We start from the raw sequence: 22075 nt of genomic DNA, 5'->3' as shown, positions 1-22075 counted from the left end.
CAACCAGTACAGCAACTTGAGTGTTGTCCAACACTTGGCGTGGGCAAATATACAGGATCCTGATGTCAAACTGCATGTTCAGAGCAAAGGCAGATAGGCACAAAAAGCAGGAAGAATCTGACAGCTAAGGAAAATTACAGCTATCAGCGAAGGCAGACTGGGCGATTCCAATGTCTAGAGGATGACAAAGGAGAACAAAGAGAAGCTTAAAAATTAATCCCCAATTAACTGCTTCTGAAATCTGTCGAAATCGCTGCCTGCATCTTGTTTGCTAATGGACCTGTCAGCAGCTTCTTAGGCTGCAGGGGTCATGGTAGCAACAGAAAGTGATGCTTTCTTCTCAGGTTTGATATCTTGTTTTGCCCACTAAGTGCCTTTGATGTTTTCAGTTTAGGTGTACTCAAAAAGCTCTACCAGGCAAAGGATTTCACCTACACCCTTCTTCAGGCACCAGCACGGAGAAGAGAGAAAAACACTTCTCGTGGTTTTAATATAGCAGATATATCCTAAAGCCAGGAATGCTGCACACATGTATCTATCCCATAGGACACAATGTGCCTCCAAACACTGGACTAATGGGGACCAAGTAGACAGCATCAGCCCAGTGCCACATCTCTGTCACATCCTGCTTTGAAATGCTTCAAAGAAAACCTTTGAAAAACAAGCTGTGAATCTCCTCCACAAAGCCTCAGACCCACTTTCAACAGCTGGACAGACGAGTATGTCTTGAAGAAACAGATTTAACATTCCATCCAAAATGTTCCTTACCACGCAACAAGAGTCCACAGTTGTCAAACTGCCCGAACATCCATTTGCCGTTCCAAGCTTGATCTGCTTTTGGTTTTTGCAATTATCTGTTGTCATGAAGTCTGCTTTCTTTACTCCACATGTGATTCACCCCTGCTTTGCTGTTGGAACATGTGTGCTGCCTCCATCAGAAAACGGGATGGGACTAGTGCATTCACTCCTTCTTATTTCTTTCTTTCTTCATCAGGAGTCTCCATGACCATTTCACACAAGATAAATAGTCCAACACCCCTGCTTAGAGTAGGGTCACCTAGAGCAGGCTGCCCAGGACCATGTCCAGTTGGGCTTTGAATATTACCAAGGACGGAGACTCCACCACCTGCCTGTGTATCTTGTGTCCAAGTTCAACCCACCCTCATGGTTAAAAAAAGAAAAAAAAAAGTGTTTTAAGTAGAATTACCTGCATTCTAATCTATGCCTCTCATCCCATCACTGGCCATGACTGAGAAAAGCCAGGCTCCATCTTCTCTACACCCCCATCAGGTACTTAAACACACTGGTAAGATCCTCCTAGACCTTCTCTTCTCCACACTGAAAAAGCCCAGCTCTTGCATGACATATCCCTTGTGCTTCTATAACAGAGGTTTCAACCCCTTTGTTGTCTTTATCACCTTTCAGAGACATGGACACAGCCCAGTGTGTCCATGTCTCTCTTTTACTGGGGAGCCCTGCACTGAACACAGCATGTCAGATGTGTCTCACCAGGGCACCAGGGCTGAGAAGAGGGGAATAACCTGGTCATTTTTGAATGGCTCAGTGTTTGTTTGGTTTTGCTAACCACTAGAATAACAGCAGCTGCTCTACGCCGTCTATTGAACCAGGACGCTGCCTTCCCAATACACACTACAGCCAGAATTTTCAGGCCTTGACATTTTCATATGAACACAGCTTTGTTTCCTGCAATGAACAGGAACACTTTCAAAAACTTTATCCCATCTTTATATTTTCTTCAAAATACAAAACATTCTTGAAAACAATAACAGGTCCCATTGCTTTTCTAAGCAAGGTATATAAAGTTAAATAAGAGTAAAACACACAGTTCTGGGATTCAAAAAGCCAAAAGCCTTTCCTAGGACTGAATTATAGGAAGGAACAGTCCCAGAGTGAACAAACTGATTCAGGACAGGACCCCTCTGACACCTCTCAGTGGCCTCAGATAGTCCATTTCTCTGTACGAGCTTCCACTCTTTTGACCAGGCCTTCTCCCAAAACCTCGAAGTCCTCCAGAATTGCCTCCACGTTGGGAATGCAGACCAGCTTGTTGTTCAGAGTTGTCACCATCCTTCCTTTCATGTTGGAGACCTGCACGTCACACACAAATATTGCACAAATGGGAGCACCTGCTCAGAGCTGCTTCATAACCTCTGCAAGCCCCAAATAAGTGAAGTAAATTGCTCTCCTGCCACACCACCACCACCCAATTTTCTAGGCTTCACTTCTCAACACCATCAGTGCTCATCATTAGAGCTAACAAAGTGCAAGAGTGGGCCTTCAAGCCTCTTTTGGGGTCCCAAAGACCACAAGGGAGGGAGAGAAGTAGTGGCCAGGGGCATGGTGGAGATGGGAAGAGTGCACAGATGCATGGTAGAGCCTTTGTAAGCACAGCAGATGGGGTATGCAAAACAGACCATGCCATAATATTGCTAAAAGCTGCCTAGGCTCTGCTCTGCTCTTTGGTGGGTGCCAAGACCTTGAGTGGAAAGACATCCTTGGCTCCACTAAAGCAAAAAACCAAAATCTCATGTTTCATCAAGCCACACTCAGCTCAGATGCAAGATCTCCTCCTCTCATTTCACCACTGTGAATAACTAGGCTTCACAACTGCAGCTAGGCTGAATGGCCAATGCCCTTCAGCCATGAAGACAAGGGAGATAAATCACCCAGAGTCTGACAGCAGCAGAGCCTGGGCTGCCAACTCTGAGCCATGAGTAACCGGTTTCTTTGCGTCTTTCCTTCATAGAAAGCAGCATGAATCACTCCAGCATGCCTCACACCTAGCTTAACCACCCTCTAGAGCTTGCCAGCCCACACAGTATAGCTGGAAAATATCTCCATTCATTGATAAGACTTGGACACTGAATCTAGGCTTGCTGCCCCACCTTCTTACAGGTCGGGTATTCCTGGGTAAGACACTCAAAGCCATAAGAATGGGACAGCCTGCTACACCTATCAAATGCCTCTGGCAAGTTAGACATCACCCATCTCCAAGGAGGGGACTAAAGAAGAGCACATGGAACAGACAGTTCTGTTCTGACCCATGATTATGGTGCAGGAGTTTGTCCAGGGACACATGTTCCCTTCTCAGCTCTGCTGACAATTGGGGCACAGGCCACAACTTTGTCTGGGTTTCACCCTTTCTAAGGGACAGAAGTATGAATTCCATTTCTCAAAAGGGCTTTGGGGCTGATGAGAGTTAGATAAAGCAATTACAATGCAGAAAAAAAGCCCTCCAGTCTTTCAGGGCACAAAGGTAACACGAAGCTCCAAGAGAAGTCAAAAACTCACCTTAAAAGGCTGAGGCTGAAAGCTTGAAGGTTTCCACAAAACCGCAATCAGTTCCCCACCATGCTTGTCATAGAAGAACAAGGCAAGATCACTGAAGGCATCCTGGGCAGAAAACAAACACAGGTTGTACCAGACATCCCAGAGCCAGAGCCCATCCCTGATTCAATCTCCTTACACAGGGACACACCGTAGCTCCATGTCAGCCAGCACTAAAACTGCAATTCTCCCAGTGGATCCCCAACAAGGAAAGCAATTGGCAGCCCATAGACAAGTCCTAGGTGCTTCCTGCTGCCTCTTTTCCCCAAGCTTTGATGGACACAGTGTACTGCCTCCAAGTTCTGCATGCAGACCTTACTGCCAACTACCTCCTGCGGTCCCAGAGAGCAGAAAAATGACCCACCACCTCCCACAGGCCTGCAAGAACCCCCAGAAATCAGCACCTAGTTTTAGAACACTGGACCCCTTAGGTGACAACCCACTGAGTGTTCCTCACCATGGTCCCCCCATCAGCTGGAAAACAGTACTACCAAGCTGCACGATTCTAGTGCCCAATAACCATGCCCGAGATTTCACAGTGCATCAGGATGGAAAGATGCAGGCCCTGTCCAGCAGGCAATCCTGCCACGATATGTTTCACTACATGAGAGCAAAGACAAACCCCAGTCAAGGACTTTTCACTGGTGGCATCTTGAGCTAGCATCGAGATGCTGGCATCTTGAGCTCTGCAATCTGTGCAGCCAACATACTGAAGCTCCTTCTTTCTCCGTGTGTGCTGTCAGCACACAGCATCCCAAAAGGAAATTTAACAGCAGAAATTTTAAGTAACTCAAAAGTCCTGTAAAGTGCAAAGAGACCGAATGCTCAGGCACTGCAGGAATCTGCCCTCCTTGCCCCTGTTTCAGCAGCTGTGTCAATGAGTAGCTCCTTCAGTGGGGCTGGGCAGCAAAGCTCACAAAGAAATCTTGCAAAAAAAGATAACTTAAGTCCACCATCTGGTCTCCCCCAAGCCCATAAGACCATGCAAGCTGAATTCCCAGTGCCGAAAGGAGTCAGGGGATGAGCATTGCAGCAGAAGTAAACAATGCTGTGTGTAAGCAGCTTTTCAAACCCAAAAGTCTGGCCCTACAGCTCAGCACCCAACACACTGGCACCTGGAGATACGCACCCCGAGTGCAGCTGACCAAAACAGCCAAGAAGCTGCTCCCTGACATTTGCTCATCTCTGTGGAGGTTAATACCAGGCAATGGCACATATTTACCAGACTGAGCAAACAGCCCGCAGCATCAGTACAAGACAAGCTTCTGCATGTGGCCTCATCAGCTTTGGAGCAACCTACTCCAAGAAATACAGACCCTCTGCTCCTTCTTCAGCCTTCTCCTCCATCCCCTTAAGTCTCCCCAGCTGCAGCTCTGCCATGCTTTTACAAAGAGAGGTCTCTGCCAGAACCACTGCATCATGAGATTTTCATGAAAAGTGTGTAACAAAACAAATGAACATCAAAGGCAAGCTTAGAGGGGCCATACCAGGATTGCAGTAGGAGAAAAAGGTGAATTGGATTGGTATTACCAGTGATCCCAAAGGGTGGGACAGCATTTTAAGAGTAAAGACCTGATAAGCAGGGAGGGGCAGTACTGTCTGCAACCTTCAGGACCAGATGTGTGAGTTCAGACTTTTAAGTATCACTAGCAGAAGGCAACAAGATTAGGCCATCAAGCTCAGAGGAACCTGAGACTGGCCAGCTCATCCCACCTTATGGGATCCTCACAGCAGCAAGGATGGTCAAGGCATTATCTCACCAAACTCGCTAGGAAAACCACTGTCTAAAAATACATTGAGAAAGAGGCAATCCACCCTGGCACTTCTCTGCTAAGAGAGATGGGTTACGCTCAGAGCCCAGTCAACAAGGAATATTCCTCCTTTTGCCAAAATGCAAACAGCAGGAGGGAAGGAAAGCTCAATGGGCAAGAAAACTCAGGGCATGACAGCCAACACACAGCTTTCTGACTCAAAGGGGAACAAAGCACGTGACAAGCTGAAAAGGCCCTGCTACTGTGCAGGGTGAGGTCTCAAGTGCTACGTGATGCTCCCAGTAAGAAAGGTAATTTTTACAGGCACATTATGCTGGACAGGAGCCAGGAGCATTTGCAGGAAAGGAGCTCTCCCAGGCTCAGCTCATTTCCCAGTAAAACCACTGTTCTGCCCGATACCCAGCACCTTTTATCCAGACAGCAGGGAGCAGAGGGCAGATATTAAAAGGATGGCATCCAGCTCAAAATCCCACCAAAGGGCAAGCTTCTGCGCTTGCACCGCTCCCAGCATTGTCCATGTGACTGTGCTTCAGGCTGGCTCCATCGAGTGTGGAGATGCACATTCAATTCTTGGGAAACTGCAGCACTAAAAGGGTCTGGTGTATTAGTCACCACACTTCTGTTTGTACAGCAGCTTGGGGAGTAAAAGCAAACATAGTTCACCTCCCTTTCCACATCCCATGCTCCATGCCCAGTGCCACTAGGCTTGCCTGAGCCTGCAAACACCTTCCTCAAGGGGAAGTTTAAGAGAAAAAGGAGAAAAGGCAGGGAGTGCATTTGAATTCCTATTCCCTTCTCAAGCTGCTCTCTCTCTGGTTTCTACTCAGCTTTAAAGGCCCAGGGTAAACTTTCCCCGCTCAGCAGGACCCCTGCCATCAGCAAAATCTACAGCTGGTTCGCATCTCACAGAGACACATGGGACCTGCAAGATCAGGGCTGTAATTTGGAGGAGCCTCACTGTCCAGGGAAGCAGTACGTGGTGCCTGGAAAACTATTAGGTCAAGCTCCATACCATTCCATCTGGGTTGTAGGAATCAAAGGACGGGCAAAGGTGGTGAGTAAAACAATATCCTGATCTAAAATGGGATTACTGTATTAAGCAGCTCAGGCTAAAGCGTGGATTTTGCAGAGGTAAGCGCTCATTGCTAGTTAAGCAACTACATTGTTGTTTAGAGGTGGGTTTTTTTCACCTAAGCATTTACCCACCCATTTTTTCACTGCTCCTACGCAGAGATTGAACTCATTGCATCACAGCTGCTGGAAAAAGAAGAGCCGTTTAGGGAGGTCTCTGTACCCAAAATCCACCTAGTAGCTGTTCCTGGTGCAACATTCAAGTGGCAAATGTATCAGTCAACATTTGCTCAGTGCATACAGCATTTTAAGTGCTCTCAGCAAGAGATCTACCAGTATAAAACCCTATTAAAGCTACTTGCTTCCATCAAACGACTACATTTGTGGTAAACACTTTAAGGTCCTTGCCATACTACTGTGACCTGCCCTGATGCTCACAGGTTATGGGATGCAGATAAGAGCCTTCCCCTACACCAAGCACTATCAAGAAAATTATCTGGGGTTACCTCTGTGTCAAAGAGGTTTTAAAAGAGAAAAGAAACCTGAGTGTTAGGTTTGAGATTCAGCTGGTAAAAGGTATTTCAAGCTATCTAAATTTTTCCTCCGCTGAGTGCCTCATCAGAGCCACAGGTGCATCCTCATCCTGGGGGTTTAGGACAGTGGCAAAGAAGTACAGCAAGGAAGAAAGCCACTCATGTTCTCCTGGCTGCATCAGCAAACACGCCTTGTCCACCAATCTACCAAACCATCCGAGACTGTCTTCAGTCACTTCCTATGGGACAAATCCTACAGGATCTCTGGGAATGCATTACCAACACAAAAGAAATGCAGCCACAAGTATCCTGTCAGCTCACCCAAGGAGCACAAGAGGTTGATGCCTCACTAAGCACATGTGTATAGCATATGTGTAGGCATACATGTGTGCATCCACTCCCAACCCTGAGCACTATGCTAAAGCTCATGTAGCTGCTCTGCAGCTGTAAGAGTGGGTAATGCCACCTCTGCCCCTCCAAGGGCATAAATCCAAACAGGAAGGTTTCCTCCATGCCACCAGAGCCCACAGGGCTTTTTCAGTTCATCTCTGCCTCTCTGGAGTTGCCATAGGTGGAGTCAAAACAACAAGGGAGCAGTCTGACCTGAGAAGATTTCACCAGTTCCAGCTACATCCCGTAACCACAGTTCGTACATTGTAAGAGACCGAGAATTTTTAGTATCATTAATTCCTTCTTAACATGCAGTAGCAAGATACACATTCCTACACCATGGGAGGAAGAAAGGAAAAGGCTGTAAGTCTTCCGGATAGGTCTTGTTTGGAGGTGCAAGAAATGCAAAACATCACTTCAGAGGGAAGGATGTTTACAGTAAAGCAGGAAACATTTTCCTGCTCATCCACACAGGAAAGACCTCCTGTGTACAAGATGGGCAGCTCCTCTGCCACGAGCTCTTCCACAGGCACATGCAGTCTAAGAAAGCTAAACCTCAGTGAAAGAGAGCATTTCACACCTAGTGACCTCATGACCTAACCAAGCACAAAGCGTTAGGTCTTTTAAGACATGTAGATGGACATGGCATAGGCAGCTTCATCGTATTTTCCCCACCATGAGAAAACATCTCTGGACCGCAGGGCTTGGGACTTTCTGAGCTCCTGAATGCATGCAGATGGGCATGGCAAACACATCCACAAGTCCTGTGTCCTCCGGATAGTCTCTTGAGTCTGGAGAACAGCCAAGCCACCTCGGAGCAAAAGCTGCACTGATCAAGCCTTCCCACACCACATCCTTAACAAATGGCTGGGGGTTCTGCAGCTCAACAGCCACAGTGACACAGACCAAAAGTCATGGCAGAGATGCAATGAGACGCTCATTTAAGACACTTAATTTAGCCTTGCTGGAGAATCCCTGCCAGGAGCCAACCCAGGGTTTGCTTGCAGAGGTGCTTGTGACCATAAGCAGCAGGGAGACTGGTGATGGGCTGAAGCTCCAGGGAAGCCCTCTCTGCAGGATGTCTGGCACCTGCCTTCTCTCAAAAATATCTGTCTGCAAAGCCTTCTCATCTGGACAGACTCCCAGAACAGGCCTTTTCTATCAAACCTGTCCTGGAACTGAAGAATTTGCTGTCTGTATCCCACAACTAGCTTTTCATCTCTACCCAGAGCCTCCCAGGCACCACAGCAACTCAATCAGACCAGCTCCTGCAGCACATCTCCTTGGAGCACAAAAAATTAAAGCAGTCAGGGCTCAATACCTCCCCCTCCTTTAATTCTGTCCTCCGATTAGGCTCTCTCAGGAAAGCATGCAGCAATCCTTCAGCTCCAGAACACTCCTGCCTTGCTAAACCTTTTGATTTGAGAACAGGTACATCTCAGAAGTAAACAGGTTGGACAGGAGAAAAGTGGGTCCGGGGCCAAGGACAATGAGGAAGATGCTACTCTGCTCCTCTCAGCTCAGTCAATATGCCCAGGTATTTAAATCCCTTTTTCACAAGGGAAGCTCAGAAAAGGGGAGATTTTTTTCTGCCCACAGAAAAGAAACAAACAAAAAAAAAATCCCGCAGCACCTCTGCATGGCAGATGTCTTCCTTCATTGCTATAAACCCCACATGCACTATCAGCCTCAGTTACAACCTTGCTGCTTAACTGTGTAGTTTGTGCTACTAAGGGATAGCAAATTACTCTGACTCAAAGTCAGCCAGTTCTGTGTCCAAGTGCCTTCTCATGCAAAATCTCTTGTAAGGATTCATACCACACTCCTTTCTGGCACTGACTTCTTACTGCATTTGGGTCACACCCAGGGCTCCCAGCCTGCAGGACAAGGAGCAGCTGAACACTGCTCAGAGTGGCAAAAGTCAAGAGGAGGAGAAATTCAAGGGCACTGGAGAGGCTACCAATGAAAGCCAGGTCAAAGCACAAAACCAATGCATGTCTTCATCTTTAAGCAACAAAATCTGTACAGAGACACAAAGCCAGATGATTTCTGATGGAGTAGTTTCTACTGACAGCTTGGCACCACCTTGCTTGCTGGTTACTCTGCAGTGCAAGGTCAGCTTTTAAGGCCCTCCAACGCAGGTGGACACTGCTGACTTATCTGAGAGCACCTGCAGCATCACCTCTGTGATTTTTCCAGGGGAAGAAACACCTGTTTACTCAGAAAGAGATATTCATCAGTCCCTTCAGGTCTGCTTGCTACGGATCTAGAAGCTACAAGAGACAAGTGAACTGGTACTGCAAGATAGCTGTAATACAAGGACCACAAGGGAACACAGTCATACCAATCTCAGAACCTTCAAGAGCAGCCCCCAGACAGGGCTGCTGAGGCAGATTTCAGGCTCTCTACGCCATAGTTCACTCTTTACAGAAACTTGTGACCAATTCCTGCTCTGTTCCCTCCTGAGCACCCTCAGATCAAAGCACAAGAGACACTAAATGAATGCAATGCTGCTTCCAACAAGGCAACGTGACCCTTGTCTGTAGCTATGTTTCTTCATTGGGATGTTAGTATATTTGATTTAGGACAGCTGTAATTTGTAACTCTACTAGACCTTATTACAAGTTGATTATTACCTGTATTAGAGAAAACAGGCAGTAAAAATTCAGACAGCTTGGATGTCACTATTGACTAGACAAATTAAGTCGTAACTCTTTAAAGGACAATCAAAGCTGCTTTCCAAGGAAGTCTCTTCTGCACCTTTCACTTCCGGAGCCATTTGCTGACACCACGCTGACTAAAAACATAAAAAAGTCCTATAAATTGCAAAATACCTGTTAAGTTTCCTGATTGACTGCCTCAGTATACAGCCAGATTTGCTGCAAGCAGTTAACAGCCTCCCCAGGGCGCCTGCTCTCCCAATCAGCCCGTCCAGCAGTCTCTAGCCCCCCTTCGGGCAAGAAGTCAGCCTCCTGCCAGGTCTCCGTGAGGGCTGCTTAGACCCAACTCCTTCAGAGACACAGAGGCTCTGGCCCCATGCATACAGGCACCTCCAGCACCTTGGCAGCTGCTAAAAGGCTCTGTTCAGCTCCAAAGCCCCCTTCCAGCATGGGGCAGAGAAGGATTTCAGGCTCCATTTCCTACCCACATCCTTGCCTCCCGGTCGAGTTTTCACGGCAGCAGGTTAAATCCTCATCATTTAGGGAACAAAAGAGAAGGGCTGGTCTTGATATTCCTCCTCTGATCCAGACACCAGAAAAGACACTGAAATAGAGAATGGTTCCCAATCGCTGTGCTTCCTGCTCCCTTTCAGAAGTCGTGCTGGGTGCTTCTCCCCCTCTTTCTTGCATATCCTGAACACCCTCTCCTTCATGTCCTTCCAGCTAAAGAAGCAGCACTACTCGCAGGGAAATTGTGGGACAGTTTTGAGGTTTTTCTCATATCCTGGTTTCAGCCAAGATAAGAGTTAATTTTGTGCTCGGTTGCTGGTGCAGTGCTGTGTTTTGGGTTTGGTGTGAGAATGATGGTAGCACAAATGGTTTTAGGTTTTATATATATATAAGCAAAGTCAAGGACTTTTCAGTTTCTCAGGCCCTGTCAGCGAGAGGGCTGGAGTGGCACAGGAAATTCAGTGGGGACACAGCCAGGACAGCTGACCCCAACTAGCCAAAGGGATATTCCATACCATGGGATGTCATGCTCAGTATATAAACTGGGGGGAGCTGGCCAGGGCCTGCTAGCCAGTGAGTGATGAGCAACTGTATTGCGCATTACTTGGTTGGTTTTTTTTAATCTTCCCTTTGGATTTTATTTCTTTCCCCTTCTCTTTCCTTTTTGTTACATTTTTTTTCCCCAATCATTAAGTTGTTCTTATTTCAACCTTAGATTTTTACCTTTCCTCCCCCCCAATTTTCATCCCCAGCCTGCTGAAGGGGGAGGCAAGTGAGCAAGTGGCTGTGTAATACTTAATTGCCACCTAGTATTAAACCACATCACATCACCTCAATCTGGAGGGGCCTTGTGAGCATCCCTGCCTCTCACTTCCTCAGCCTCCAAGACCGTCCCAACCTACTGTGGGTGACAGGAGGACTGAGCTTGCATCTTGCTAGATCTGGAAGCTCTAGTGAAGCCATAGCAGATTCTCATGGGCAGAGGTCATGACGCAGCACAGCTGGCGGGCAGCTTGGGAGGCAACAAGCCTGTGCCCAGGGTGAGGAAACCTTCAAAAAATTCTCGTGGGTTTTCTTTGCCCACCTCCTAAGCAACCTGGGTTAAGGTGAAAGGGGAGCTTGAACTTAAAAGGGCCCAGTATCTTCCAGCCTGAACTGGACTTTCAATTAACGCACCGCTTTCACAATCGTGGCCTAATACTGGGACAGGGAGGTGGGAAATCTCCACCCCTGGAGACAGTCAACATTCAACAGGACTAGGCTCTGCACGACCTGCTCTAATGTCAAAGCCAGCTCTGCCCTGAGTGGGAAATGAGGCCACAGACCTCCACAGCACCCTTCCTGCCAAAGCCAGCCTACTATTCGTACAGCAGCGCTGACACTCACAGAAGTGCTGTGAGCAGTAAGGGACAATGGCACTTCCAAGTCAAGCCAGCTTTTGAAGAAAAGGCATCATAGCCCCACCTCTGTACATTAACTTTTAGCTCAGCTAGTGCATGTGAAGCTGGAAAAGGCCAAAGATACAGAGGCTGCACACCTGCAAAGCACCGGCTGTCCAGATGCAGTGTGGATCACTGCTGCCACCCAGCATCTTGCATATCACCCCAGCTTGCTGAGGCTTCTGCACAGCCATACAGTGGAAGAGAATGGGGTTGATGACTCTGGATATTAATGTTCTCGTTACCCACATTACCACCTCCTCCCCTGCCATCACGCATGTAACAACACAGAGGAGCCATCCTGTGAGCAATATGGCTCATGCAACCATTGGCCTAACAGCAGGAGCCCTGCTGGTACCATGCTATGGATTCCTGTACATCCCACAGAAAATATGGGTAGCTACCATCTATCATGCACCCTAGTTGGTGCAAGAAGCCACAAAAAGTCAATTAACTGCCTAGACAAAAATGGCTAAAGATACTTCTGCACTGAAACATAGAAGTCCTCAGCAAAAGCTCCAGGTGCTTTGTATCTGAGGTCATTCTCATATCAGCAGCACTCCCATTTCCATGCATTCACCAGGTCTTCTGCTGAATAGGCAATTTCAGATGTACATAAGGAGTGACCATCCCAAGAAAAATGCATGAAAATGTCACCAGCTAGGTCCTGCAATGGCAAGCAACCTGAATGTCAGAAGGCAGCTCCCCCTTAGGCAAGTAGCCCCCTGCACCTCCCCAGCGGGCCGTGCTTACTCTCAGCTCCTGTAGGTAGCACTGTACAGGGTCATAATCCACCACAGGAAAGAGGATCTTTACAGAAGTGCTGTTCTTCACCACGCCTCGGGAAAATGACTTTAGTGGCCGGTCCACACTCTCCAGATGCCGAGGAATCTGGTTTGGATTCAGGTGGATTAGGACATCGTAGAAGTCCAAAGGAGGGCGGAAGACCAACTGCAGGGAGAAAAGACCAGTGCAACTCAATATAGAACACAGGCAAGCAGGAGAGATGAGAGGCTTCCCAAGTCCTTGCTTCCATTTTACTCCCTTTTCCTTAAAAACCAGTAAACCCAAGAGAATTGTTGTGAGATTATGCCAGCAGTTTGCCAAAACAGCCACAGGAAAAACATGGGGAACTCCAGCCCATACTGGCCACCCCACTCCCTCTGGGCTAAGCCACATCCCCGTTGCATCACGGGCTCTGCTCACATCAGAAGGATGTGACCCTCACACCACTACAAACCTGTAGTGGTTTAGGCTGTAACAAGGACTGTGTCAAGGGCAAGGTGGTTCTTCCACAGCCATCTCCTGGTGGATAGGCTAAATGTCCTCAGGACCACCAAACTGCACCAGAAAGGACACACTGGATTACTACAGCCCAACTGTCCAGCAATCTCAACCCTTAGAGAGGGGAGCTGCTCCCTACCCACATCAGATGTCTAGCCAGAAGGACTACACTTTCTACCTTATTGGTTTCCCAGGTCAGCAGAAAAATCTAACCACTGTCCCCAGGACTTCGGGATGTGCCTGGAGAAAAGCTTTCCACGGGGCCAAGGTGGTGCTCTCCAGCCCTCACCAGACCCCAGGAAGCCCACCTGACTGCACAACAGTAGGATAGGCAGTCAAAAGAGGGACAGACAGTAAGCTGAGACAGGTAACCAGGCCACATGTGGCAGAGTCCCAGAACGAAGAGGGAAGTCAAGAAGCTAACAGGAGCCTAACAACACCCCAGGGACAGAAGGAGCTGTGTAATAACAGGATGGTCCCATATGTCCAACAGGCGTTGCCCTGGAAGGCAGCAGCTCCTTCTATCAAGCAGACAGAGAGTAAGAGCAAGCGCCAGTAATGGAGGGAAGCAACCCCAGACACATAAATATTTGGACAGGCAGGATCTGGCACTGTGGATGCAGCTGTATTAAAATGGAAAAAACTTAAAACCATGTATACGTTTCTGTGGAATAAATGATGCAGAGACATGAACAGAAGCGCATGACACCGCCCAACTTGGCGCTGGCAGAAAACCCACTGCTCTGAGCTTTTTATAGCTAAGCTGGGGAAAACACACATCACAAACATCAGTGATCAGCACCAAATCCCAGCTCTGGTCCACGTAGACCCCCTTCCCCACCCAGCTGACCAAGTCCATAGCTTATTGTACCCTGGAAGCAAAGAAACAGAGCTCACAAATCCATGTCTGCACCTGCATGACAGTGGGCATGTCCCCAAGTGACCCAAATGCAAAGGAAAAAAACCTCAAGAGTACCCTTTTCGACACATGGAAAGAGGAGGCAGCTCCAAGTTGCACTGGAAAGGCTTTTTCCTCCTCTCCCCATCAAGCTTTGCTTACAAATAGATTAGCAGCCCTGGAAACAGTGTCCCGTGTTTATCCCTAAGGAACATCGCAGGCCTAGAAGGCCACTGGTATGGATCAGAGGGATACCCTCAGGATGGGAAAGCATCCCACTGCAATAGCCATAAGGAGGGCAGGGGGAAGGCGGACCAAAGGAGGCTGAGTCAGTGGGTCAGGACGACGCTATGGACAGGCAACAGCTCGTTTCAGGAGCTAACCAATCCCAGCTCACACTGCACCTCTTGAATTTCAGTCTTGGGTTCACACTGTGACTGCAGCACACTGGGCACATCTCATGCAATGTCTCATCTCTTCACAGCCCTGCAACACACACTGCTACCACTTCAAGTAGGTCTCAGCCCTGTAATACTTTCAGCACAAAATGCAGAGGAACTGAAAGCAATGTCAATAAGTCCATTTTATATTGCCTAGGCAGAAAAAAAATCCACTATATGTGGATTTGGGTTGTTTTCCGATGTGAAACTGTCGTATCTAACCACTGTTAGGCTTTTTTAGTCCTCTCAGCTTCAACTGCTTAGGTCACTACTTGGTACACCAACAAGCCCTTCTCCGGAACATACATACCTCCCTTCAAAGAGCAAATAAACAGGTCTACATCTCCCAGGTTCATTTTAGTAATAGAAGCTTTAACTTAAAACACAAAATCACTGAGAAAATGAAGATGGTTAAACTACACGGCCTTGCTCCTCCACTGAAACCAAAATAACGTCTTCCTAAAGTGCCTGTTAGCATCTGACCAAAACCTCCACTACCCTGGGCTTCATTAGATTCACAAGCCAGATTTGTACAGTTACAGTCTCCCAGAGGAGCCATTGCTCCAGCCACAGACACGCAACTGATTAGGCACAGCAACATCATGGGTTGCTGTCATAAAAAAATAAATAAATCAGAGAATACAAAATAATTTGTCCCAGTCAATGATATTTCACCCCCAGTTGAGTCCCCCAGAAGCAGGGTAGCACAGCAAGGCACCAGCCTCCATGCTCCCATCCTTGCTGCTCTTCATCCCAGGACACATGGCCACAGCCTGAATCCTACTAATACATCCCAGGGATCATCACCAAAGACCAGTGTACTTTGCCAGAGCCTGAAAACCCTTCTGCTGGTGCCTCGGGGTGTTACCTTCACATCCTGCCTGTTGAGTGGGTCCATGAGCTGCCTCTCCAGCACACGGAGAGACTCTGAGGCCAGCACAAGAAGACGCTGCAGGATCTGGGGAGGGAAGAAAGCCAGAGGCTGAAACACGGCAGTCCTGGGTGTGGCAGGGACCCCATTCATTCACAGGGCCATCAGGAGCTCATCACTCCATCACTAGGAGCAGGGAACTGCCCCAAGCCAGCAGTCACCACGGGGTAAGGATAGAGGGCCCAGCTCACCTGTGCTGAGGGTTGCTCTTGGGTCCACATGGAGCTCCCATGGTCTTTGGGGGTGGCGATGAACATGACAGGGAGGCGAGAGCGAGCAGCCACAAACTTGTTCTTGATCTCTGTGTAGTCAGCGTCTGGAGAATGCAGGCAGACAGATGAGATGCTCTGCCCTGTCCACTGCCCTCCAACCTCCTCACCCATGTATCACAACCCAGAAAAGGGTAGTACAACAGACTTTATCCTCTCCCACCATCTGATCCCACAGTCTGCAAGCAACCAGAGCTCCACAGCTTCAAGCTTGCTCTGCTCTCACACTTCCCTCAGCATCTGCCTGTGGGAAGTTTTGGAGACAAGATGCTGGGCAATAGAAGACCTTTACACTAAACCCACCCAGGGAGGCCCAGACACGGCAGGCACTGGGACTAATGTACGCTGGGAACTCCTGTTATAAGCTGACAACAGAGTTTGTACTTTTGTTTGTACCAGAGTCTTCTGCCTTTTTCCCCCCTTACCTTCAAGTGAGGAAAAAAATAGCTCTTTAGCCAGAATTAATTCACATTCAGTTTGTTAAAAAAAGCTGGACGTTAGAAAAATATCCATTTCCAAAACCCTCAAGCAGCTTTACCATTTCTTATACATCAGCTACACCCAGCTTTTAAAGCCACCTTCCACCTCCCACAACCACCAAGACAATCCCATGGTCTCTTATGGCTCCTGGGGATAGACAGCACGTATCCAAAAGATGACCAACAGACAAAACACAAGGAAGAAGGCAGGACCACAGGTCCACTCGGATGTACCGGTGTGCTCCTTTGGAAACCAGAGACCTTTACTAGGAAATTCTCAAGGCTCAGAAGGTAACAAAGCCTTGAGGACTGCAGCCCTTTTCCCTTGCACATTCTGAAACTGGGGACTAGCAAAGATCATTCCCATGACCTGAGTGGCTAAGTGGGCCTCTCAAAGCAGACACACAGCATGAGGCTTTGAAGCTTCCCATTCAAGAGCGCAACTGCTCTCCCAGCACAACCAGAGGATTGGTCCCCAAGAGCCAGGGCAAAGCCTCAAGCAAAAATGCTGGCTATGAAGGAGCAGAGGACTTCAAAGACACCATGACATCCAATACCACCCACGATTGCCACAGATTTCAGCAAGATCAGAAGCAGCAGAGCATCATCACTGAGATCCACCTCTTCAAAGGCAGGTGGGGAAAAAAAACCCATACCACAACCAAACCCACCCTGAAGGCAAGTTAAGCTCAGCAGCACAGGAGTACAGGAGTGGAAAATCTCCTTGCCCCAGGTATCCAAGAACCCTGGAGCCAGGTGCTGACCAAGAAGGGCTCAAGACCCTCATCCACATCTCTCCATGCTGCCTGCTCACCTGTGAGGCCAGCATTCAGGTTGACAATCAGAGGGTTGTTTTTCCAGTCAAAGGTTGCCAGCAAGTCAAGGAAGCGCAGGAACCCCACCTGGGGAGAGCTACAGGCAGGACAAAACAGTTCAACACTGGCATGAGCTTTCCTGCCAGCAAGAGAGGCTGTGCTTGGGCCTGAATTAGTGATGCCCAACCCACATGCAGCCCAAGAAGCAATGTCCATGGTGAGAAAGGGAAGTCCACAACAAACATGAGGCACTTCCCCTTCTCAGAATCCCTGCGGAATTTCTTTCCCCCTTGTTCCTCCCCCCCTTAAGGAAAAGAAACCAGCTGAAAGTGAAACATTGCCCTTGGATGACCCATCTCCTGATGCTCTCCCCACCCAGACTCCTGGGCTTGGAGCAAGCAGGAGGTGAAGAGAGGGCTGCTCCCATCTCTGTTGCAGCTCTGAACGCCAGCCAAGTTCCCACTGTCTCTCTTCCCCTGCAACACAACACACATCCAAAGGCAGATTGCTGGGAAGATGGGGCTCCTCCTAGCAGAATACTTTAGGAGACAGGAAAGCATTCTAGGCATCAGGCTGTTACTCCTGCTGCTTTGGGGAAATACTTGTCCAGACCCCACAGGCAGGGCAGAGTAACCTTTTGGCCCCACATAAAGCAAAACCACTCTCTTTAACTTCATTTCACTCCCTCTAGGCCACATCCCATCCACCTGCCAGGGGTCAGCAAGCAACTGGTCCTGTGGGGTTATGTACCCACATGCTATTCTCTTCAGCTTTCAGCAGGCAACCTCTCATCCTTCCCTCGAGAGTCCCCTCCAAGAGGAGTGCAGGCTGCAGGCACCAGCAGCACCGTAACATCCCTCCTGGGGAACCCATGAGCCCCAGCAGCACCGTAACATCCCTCCTGGGGAACCCATGAGCCCCAATGTGCTGGTAGCCCCAAGACAGCCCTGCCTCTGCTTCTCCTGGCCATCACACCCAGGACAAGCCCCCCCACCAGTCCCCAAGAAATCACAAGACACCCTGTGGTCGTGCTACCAGCACCCAGAGGCCACAAGGACACTTGGTGCTATCATACCTGCTTCACCTCTTTCTCTGCAGCACACAGGGTAGAGTAAGCCACAGCCCCATAGCACCAAGCATCTTCACCTCCTCTGGCCAGACACTCCCAACAGGGCTTGAGACAGCGTTTTGGCAGCACAGGGGCCTCAAGCTCTCTGCTGTGCACCCTCCCAGCACCTCCTACCCTAACAGCATCCCATACCTCCTCCATCCCAGCTAAAGAGAAAAAGCACTAAATCCCCATGGTGCCAGCCCAGGTTCCTCATCCTCACCTGGGCGGTGTGAAAGGGGCCGGGTGGAGGAACAGAAATGCCACAAGGAGGTCCACACACTCCTCAGAAATGTTGTCGCTCAGGAGCTGGGCACTGACCCAGCGCTTGGCCAGCCGGCAAGTGCTGCCAAAGACAGGGTACTGCTGTTGAAGCCTGCAAGGAGGGAGACAAGCCACTGCTCAACCCACACATCCCAGGACCAAAATAGCTTTTCGGCATTCAGCAAGAGAGGGGTAAAAACCTGCCAGAAACATGTGCACAGCATCACGAGCCCAGGGTACTCTGAGGTGTTGAGACTTTGCAGGAATGAAGGGAAAATGCTGGTACATGCTCCTCTCTAACCATGCGGCTTTGTCTACCTAAACCAGTGACCTCGGATGTGACAACAGGGACAAATGGTGCCGCTCCCACCCACATTCATCCCTCTATCCTCCTGCAGAGCCTCTCAACAAGGTGGGCTGAAGGGCTACTTCCCACAGTGACCTCCTCTCCCCAACATCACCCTCCAACATCAAAGGCACCTCCATGCTGGCTTCCAGCCACATCCTGTGTCCTGGCCCCCAGGCACCCGCTGCCTCCCCTACCCATGCAGAGAGCTCGTTAGATAGGGTAGATGTAACGTCTCCAGCTCCAGCTGCCGAGACTCCTCTGTGTCCTGGTACTTCAGCATCCCTTCTGGGGTGACCACTTCCTTCAGAATCAGGGGCTCCCGGTGGTAGGCTACTTGGAGACGGAAAACATAGCCATCCTGAAATGGCAGAAGGTGAAGTCAGGCTTGGTGGTAGCATAAGCAGGCTAGCATGCTATGCTACACCTCAGGGACACAACAGCAGCATCCAGGCATCACTGCAGTCTCACCATGCTCTTTCCTATGCAAATTGCCAAATCCCACTTTTATCTAGTGGGACCATTGCCACAGCCCCCTGCCTCCTCAGTAACAAGTCAGGTCTGGAGAAGGTCCCCATTGTCCCCCTACCTTGTACACATCAGTGTGGGTGACCGCAGGTCTGCAAACCAGCTGGTGCTGCTGCTGGAGGAGCTCAGCCAGCTGGAGGTGGAAAGCCGCCTTGATGCGCTTGATGGCTTCTTTGTCCTGTGGCCACTGGCCACTGCCTTCCATGTGGCAGATGACTGGGGAAAGAGTGACAGCAGGAGGCCAGTAAGCCTCATGCAGAAACGGGGGTGACTGGGACTAGAGGTTACAGCAGGAAAAGCCAGGGCTCTGCTCCTGCCTGCAGCACACCAACACAGCAGTAATGAAGCCAGCATTGCTGCCTGCCTTCGCTTCCCCCCACCAAATCGCCTCCTGCTCACATCCCTCCCTACTTACTCCTCAAAGGAGCTATGTAAGCTGGGCAGGGCTTCTCCTCCGAGGGAAGCAGCAAGTGCTTAGTCTTGACTCGGGTATGGAAGTCATAAATCGGCTTCATGGGAATGGGAGGGAAGACCTGGAAGAGAACAGCCATGCAGGGGCTGCAAACAAGGAGCAGAAACCCTGGGGCACCACACACCCCCTCACCCCAAACCTCCCACCCCAGCAAAGCCCTCCAACACAGAGGGCTTATCCAACTTGTGCAGAGCCAGCCCAAGGGACAGGACAGCAAAGAACAGGTACCACACTGCCCTGAGGGCCCTCAGGAGCCGCAAAAGCAGGGTGACTAATTCTCTCTCTTCCCCGTCACCCCAGGGTATCCCCCTCATTCCTTGCAGACCCTCATGCACAGGCTGTGCGCAGTGACACTCACATCTGTGTACCGGAAGGCTGGATGGACACCCTGCACAGCCATCACCGTCAGCGGCAGCCCCTTCAGGTTCCAAAGCTTGCGGCTCAGGTCATCATAGGAGCAGACAACATTGACCATGGCCTCCTCACCCAGACCTGACGCCTGTGGACACACAGAGAGGCTCTCCATTCACCTCCCTCACCCATGCATGAGCATCCACCTCGACTCCCTCTCACGCTGGCATCATAGCCAAGCTCCAAGGAGCGAGGCACTGCCACCCCAGGGAGCACTCAGCAAAACAGCAAGGTAAGAGAGAGAGGGAAGATCAGGACAAGATTGTCTGCAGCACTCAGCAGCCACAGGCATCCTAAAGGCTGCACTTCAACTGGCAAGTGAAATTATGTCTTGCACAAGACACTAAGACAACACAAAGAGCTGTACTACCAGCAATGTCCCTAGGAAGAGAGAAGGCAAGAGCAATTTGGGAATAAAGAGATCACATACTAGCAAAGTGAGACCTCTGCTACTGCCTCTCCACCGGTTACTGTGATGCCAACAGAGGCAGCAGTTAACACAAAACAGCAACCACATCCTTAGCCAAGGCAGAGCTGTGAAGCACGGCAAAATCAAAGACAGAAAATATCCAGAGTATCACAGGAACCCTGGGGAGGGCAGCTGAGAAGCACCAAAAGGAGAACTCCTGCTGCCCTTGCTGCTTCCATCTCCCCAAAGCACAGCAGAGGAGCCTGAACCAGGAGAAGGAGACATAAGAGACACCAAACCATTCAGCTCAGATGCAGCCGAGCCAACCTGCTCACATCCGCCCAGCTTGGGCTTTCCGGCAGAGCAGCAGCACCCTCTGCGGGGTGTGCCATGAACAAGTCCCCATCCTGCCTGTCTCTAGAGCTGGCTGCACCATCCATCTTCCCTCATCCCCCACGTCCCTCACCACAGACTTCACAGGGTGCCTGCACACAAAGAGCTGAAGAAGCAGATACACACACCCCTACCCACCATCTCATGCACAACAGAGTTTTTCCTTTGTTCCTTGAGGACTGGCAACAGTCCAACTCCAAAACACCCTTCAGGCTCCAGGAAAGTGCATCATCACTCAGCATGGGGTTTATCAGCCCTGATTACCCCAGGATAGTTTGCAGGTACACAGTGCACAGATTTTGCTACCCCACCACACAACAGGCTGTACAAACTAGCATCTCATCCCAAATCTGGCATGGAGCTCCACCCAGACTAAGCACTGGTCCATGCTCAGAAGACTCTTTCGATCAGATTTGCTCCCCTTTACTCTTTAAAAAGGGAAAGGAAACAATTTTCTCCTCCATCCAACAACCAAGTGAAAAGCCAGTTTTACAAAAAAACAGCAAAGTTGTGTGGAAGAGCTCATGGCTCATCTCCAGGCTTCAGTTTCACAAGCTGGAGAGAAGTAGGGAGAGGGACATTTTCCAACCTGCAAAATGCATCCTTTCTGTCTCAACATGACTTCTTTTCAGCTGCACATTCAGCTGGAGCATTAAGTAGGGCTTGGCATGCACAACCAAACACTTTGCACCATGACAGGAAAAACCCTTCTCCTGGGTTTCCCAGCTGTACCTTTAGGATGAAGGCACAGAACTTCCTGGCCTATATCCTGAAAGACACAGGACCTGAAAGGTGCAGCCAGAGGAGCACAGTGGGACAGTGATGTATCATCAGACTATGTGGACACAGTGGACAAAAGCAGAGAAAGGAGGCCAGTAAGATGCTTGCAGGGGAAAATGGGTGTAGGGGCTGCCAGAGCAAGAGAACTTCAACGGCTCTGCCTTGGTTAGCATGAAAGGCTTGACAGATCCCAGGAGAGCACCACACTGCCCACTGAAGCACCTGCAGGCAGGAATTTTCCTTACCTTCACTACCTTCTATTGGGACCCACGCAGCTGCCTCAGGGCCACAAAGCTAAAACGCCCTCCCTACAGCCCTCCCCATACCACCCTTCCCAGAGAAACCCACAGCCCCACTGGGGAAGCAACCATACCTCTTTCCCAGTCCTGATCACAGACTCCAACAAGGCTCCCATGTAGCAAATGGAGGATTCAGGAATGTCCGCATGGCTATGTGGAAGAGGACAACAGAGCATTAGAACTACAACATGCCAAGCCATCCACCCTGACGCTGCATGCTGCACCC

General features: G+C 49.5%; 1 protein-coding gene across 1 annotated transcript in view; it reads right to left on the bottom strand.

Moving 5' to 3' along the window:
• Positions 1-1723: 1723 nt before the first annotated feature.
• Positions 1724-22075, bottom strand: part of NOL6 (nucleolar protein 6) — a 28937-nt gene continuing 8585 nt past the window's right edge. Inside the window, exons 15-26 of the mRNA XM_037373779.1 lie at positions 21924-21999; positions 19916-20056; positions 19501-19618; positions 19147-19301; positions 18755-18918; positions 18171-18323; positions 16839-16936; positions 15468-15592; positions 15214-15303; positions 12477-12674; positions 3313-3414; positions 1724-2109 (exon numbers count right to left, since the gene is read on the bottom strand). Of these exons, the coding sequence (XP_037229676.1) occupies positions 1960-2109; positions 3313-3414; positions 12477-12674; positions 15214-15303; positions 15468-15592; positions 16839-16936; positions 18171-18323; positions 18755-18918; positions 19147-19301; positions 19501-19618; positions 19916-20056; positions 21924-21999 (1570 nt within the window). The 3' untranslated portion in view covers positions 1724-1959. The remainder of the gene's footprint in view (positions 2110-3312; positions 3415-12476; positions 12675-15213; positions 15304-15467; positions 15593-16838; positions 16937-18170; positions 18324-18754; positions 18919-19146; positions 19302-19500; positions 19619-19915; positions 20057-21923; positions 22000-22075) is intronic.

This window comes from Falco rusticolus, chromosome Z, assembly GCF_015220075.1.
Source record: "Falco rusticolus isolate bFalRus1 chromosome Z, bFalRus1.pri, whole genome shotgun sequence".
Lineage (NCBI taxonomy): Eukaryota > Metazoa > Chordata > Aves > Falconiformes > Falconidae > Falco > Falco rusticolus.
Note: the sequence above shows the minus strand (reverse complement) of the source record. Positions and strands in the feature narration are given on the sequence as shown.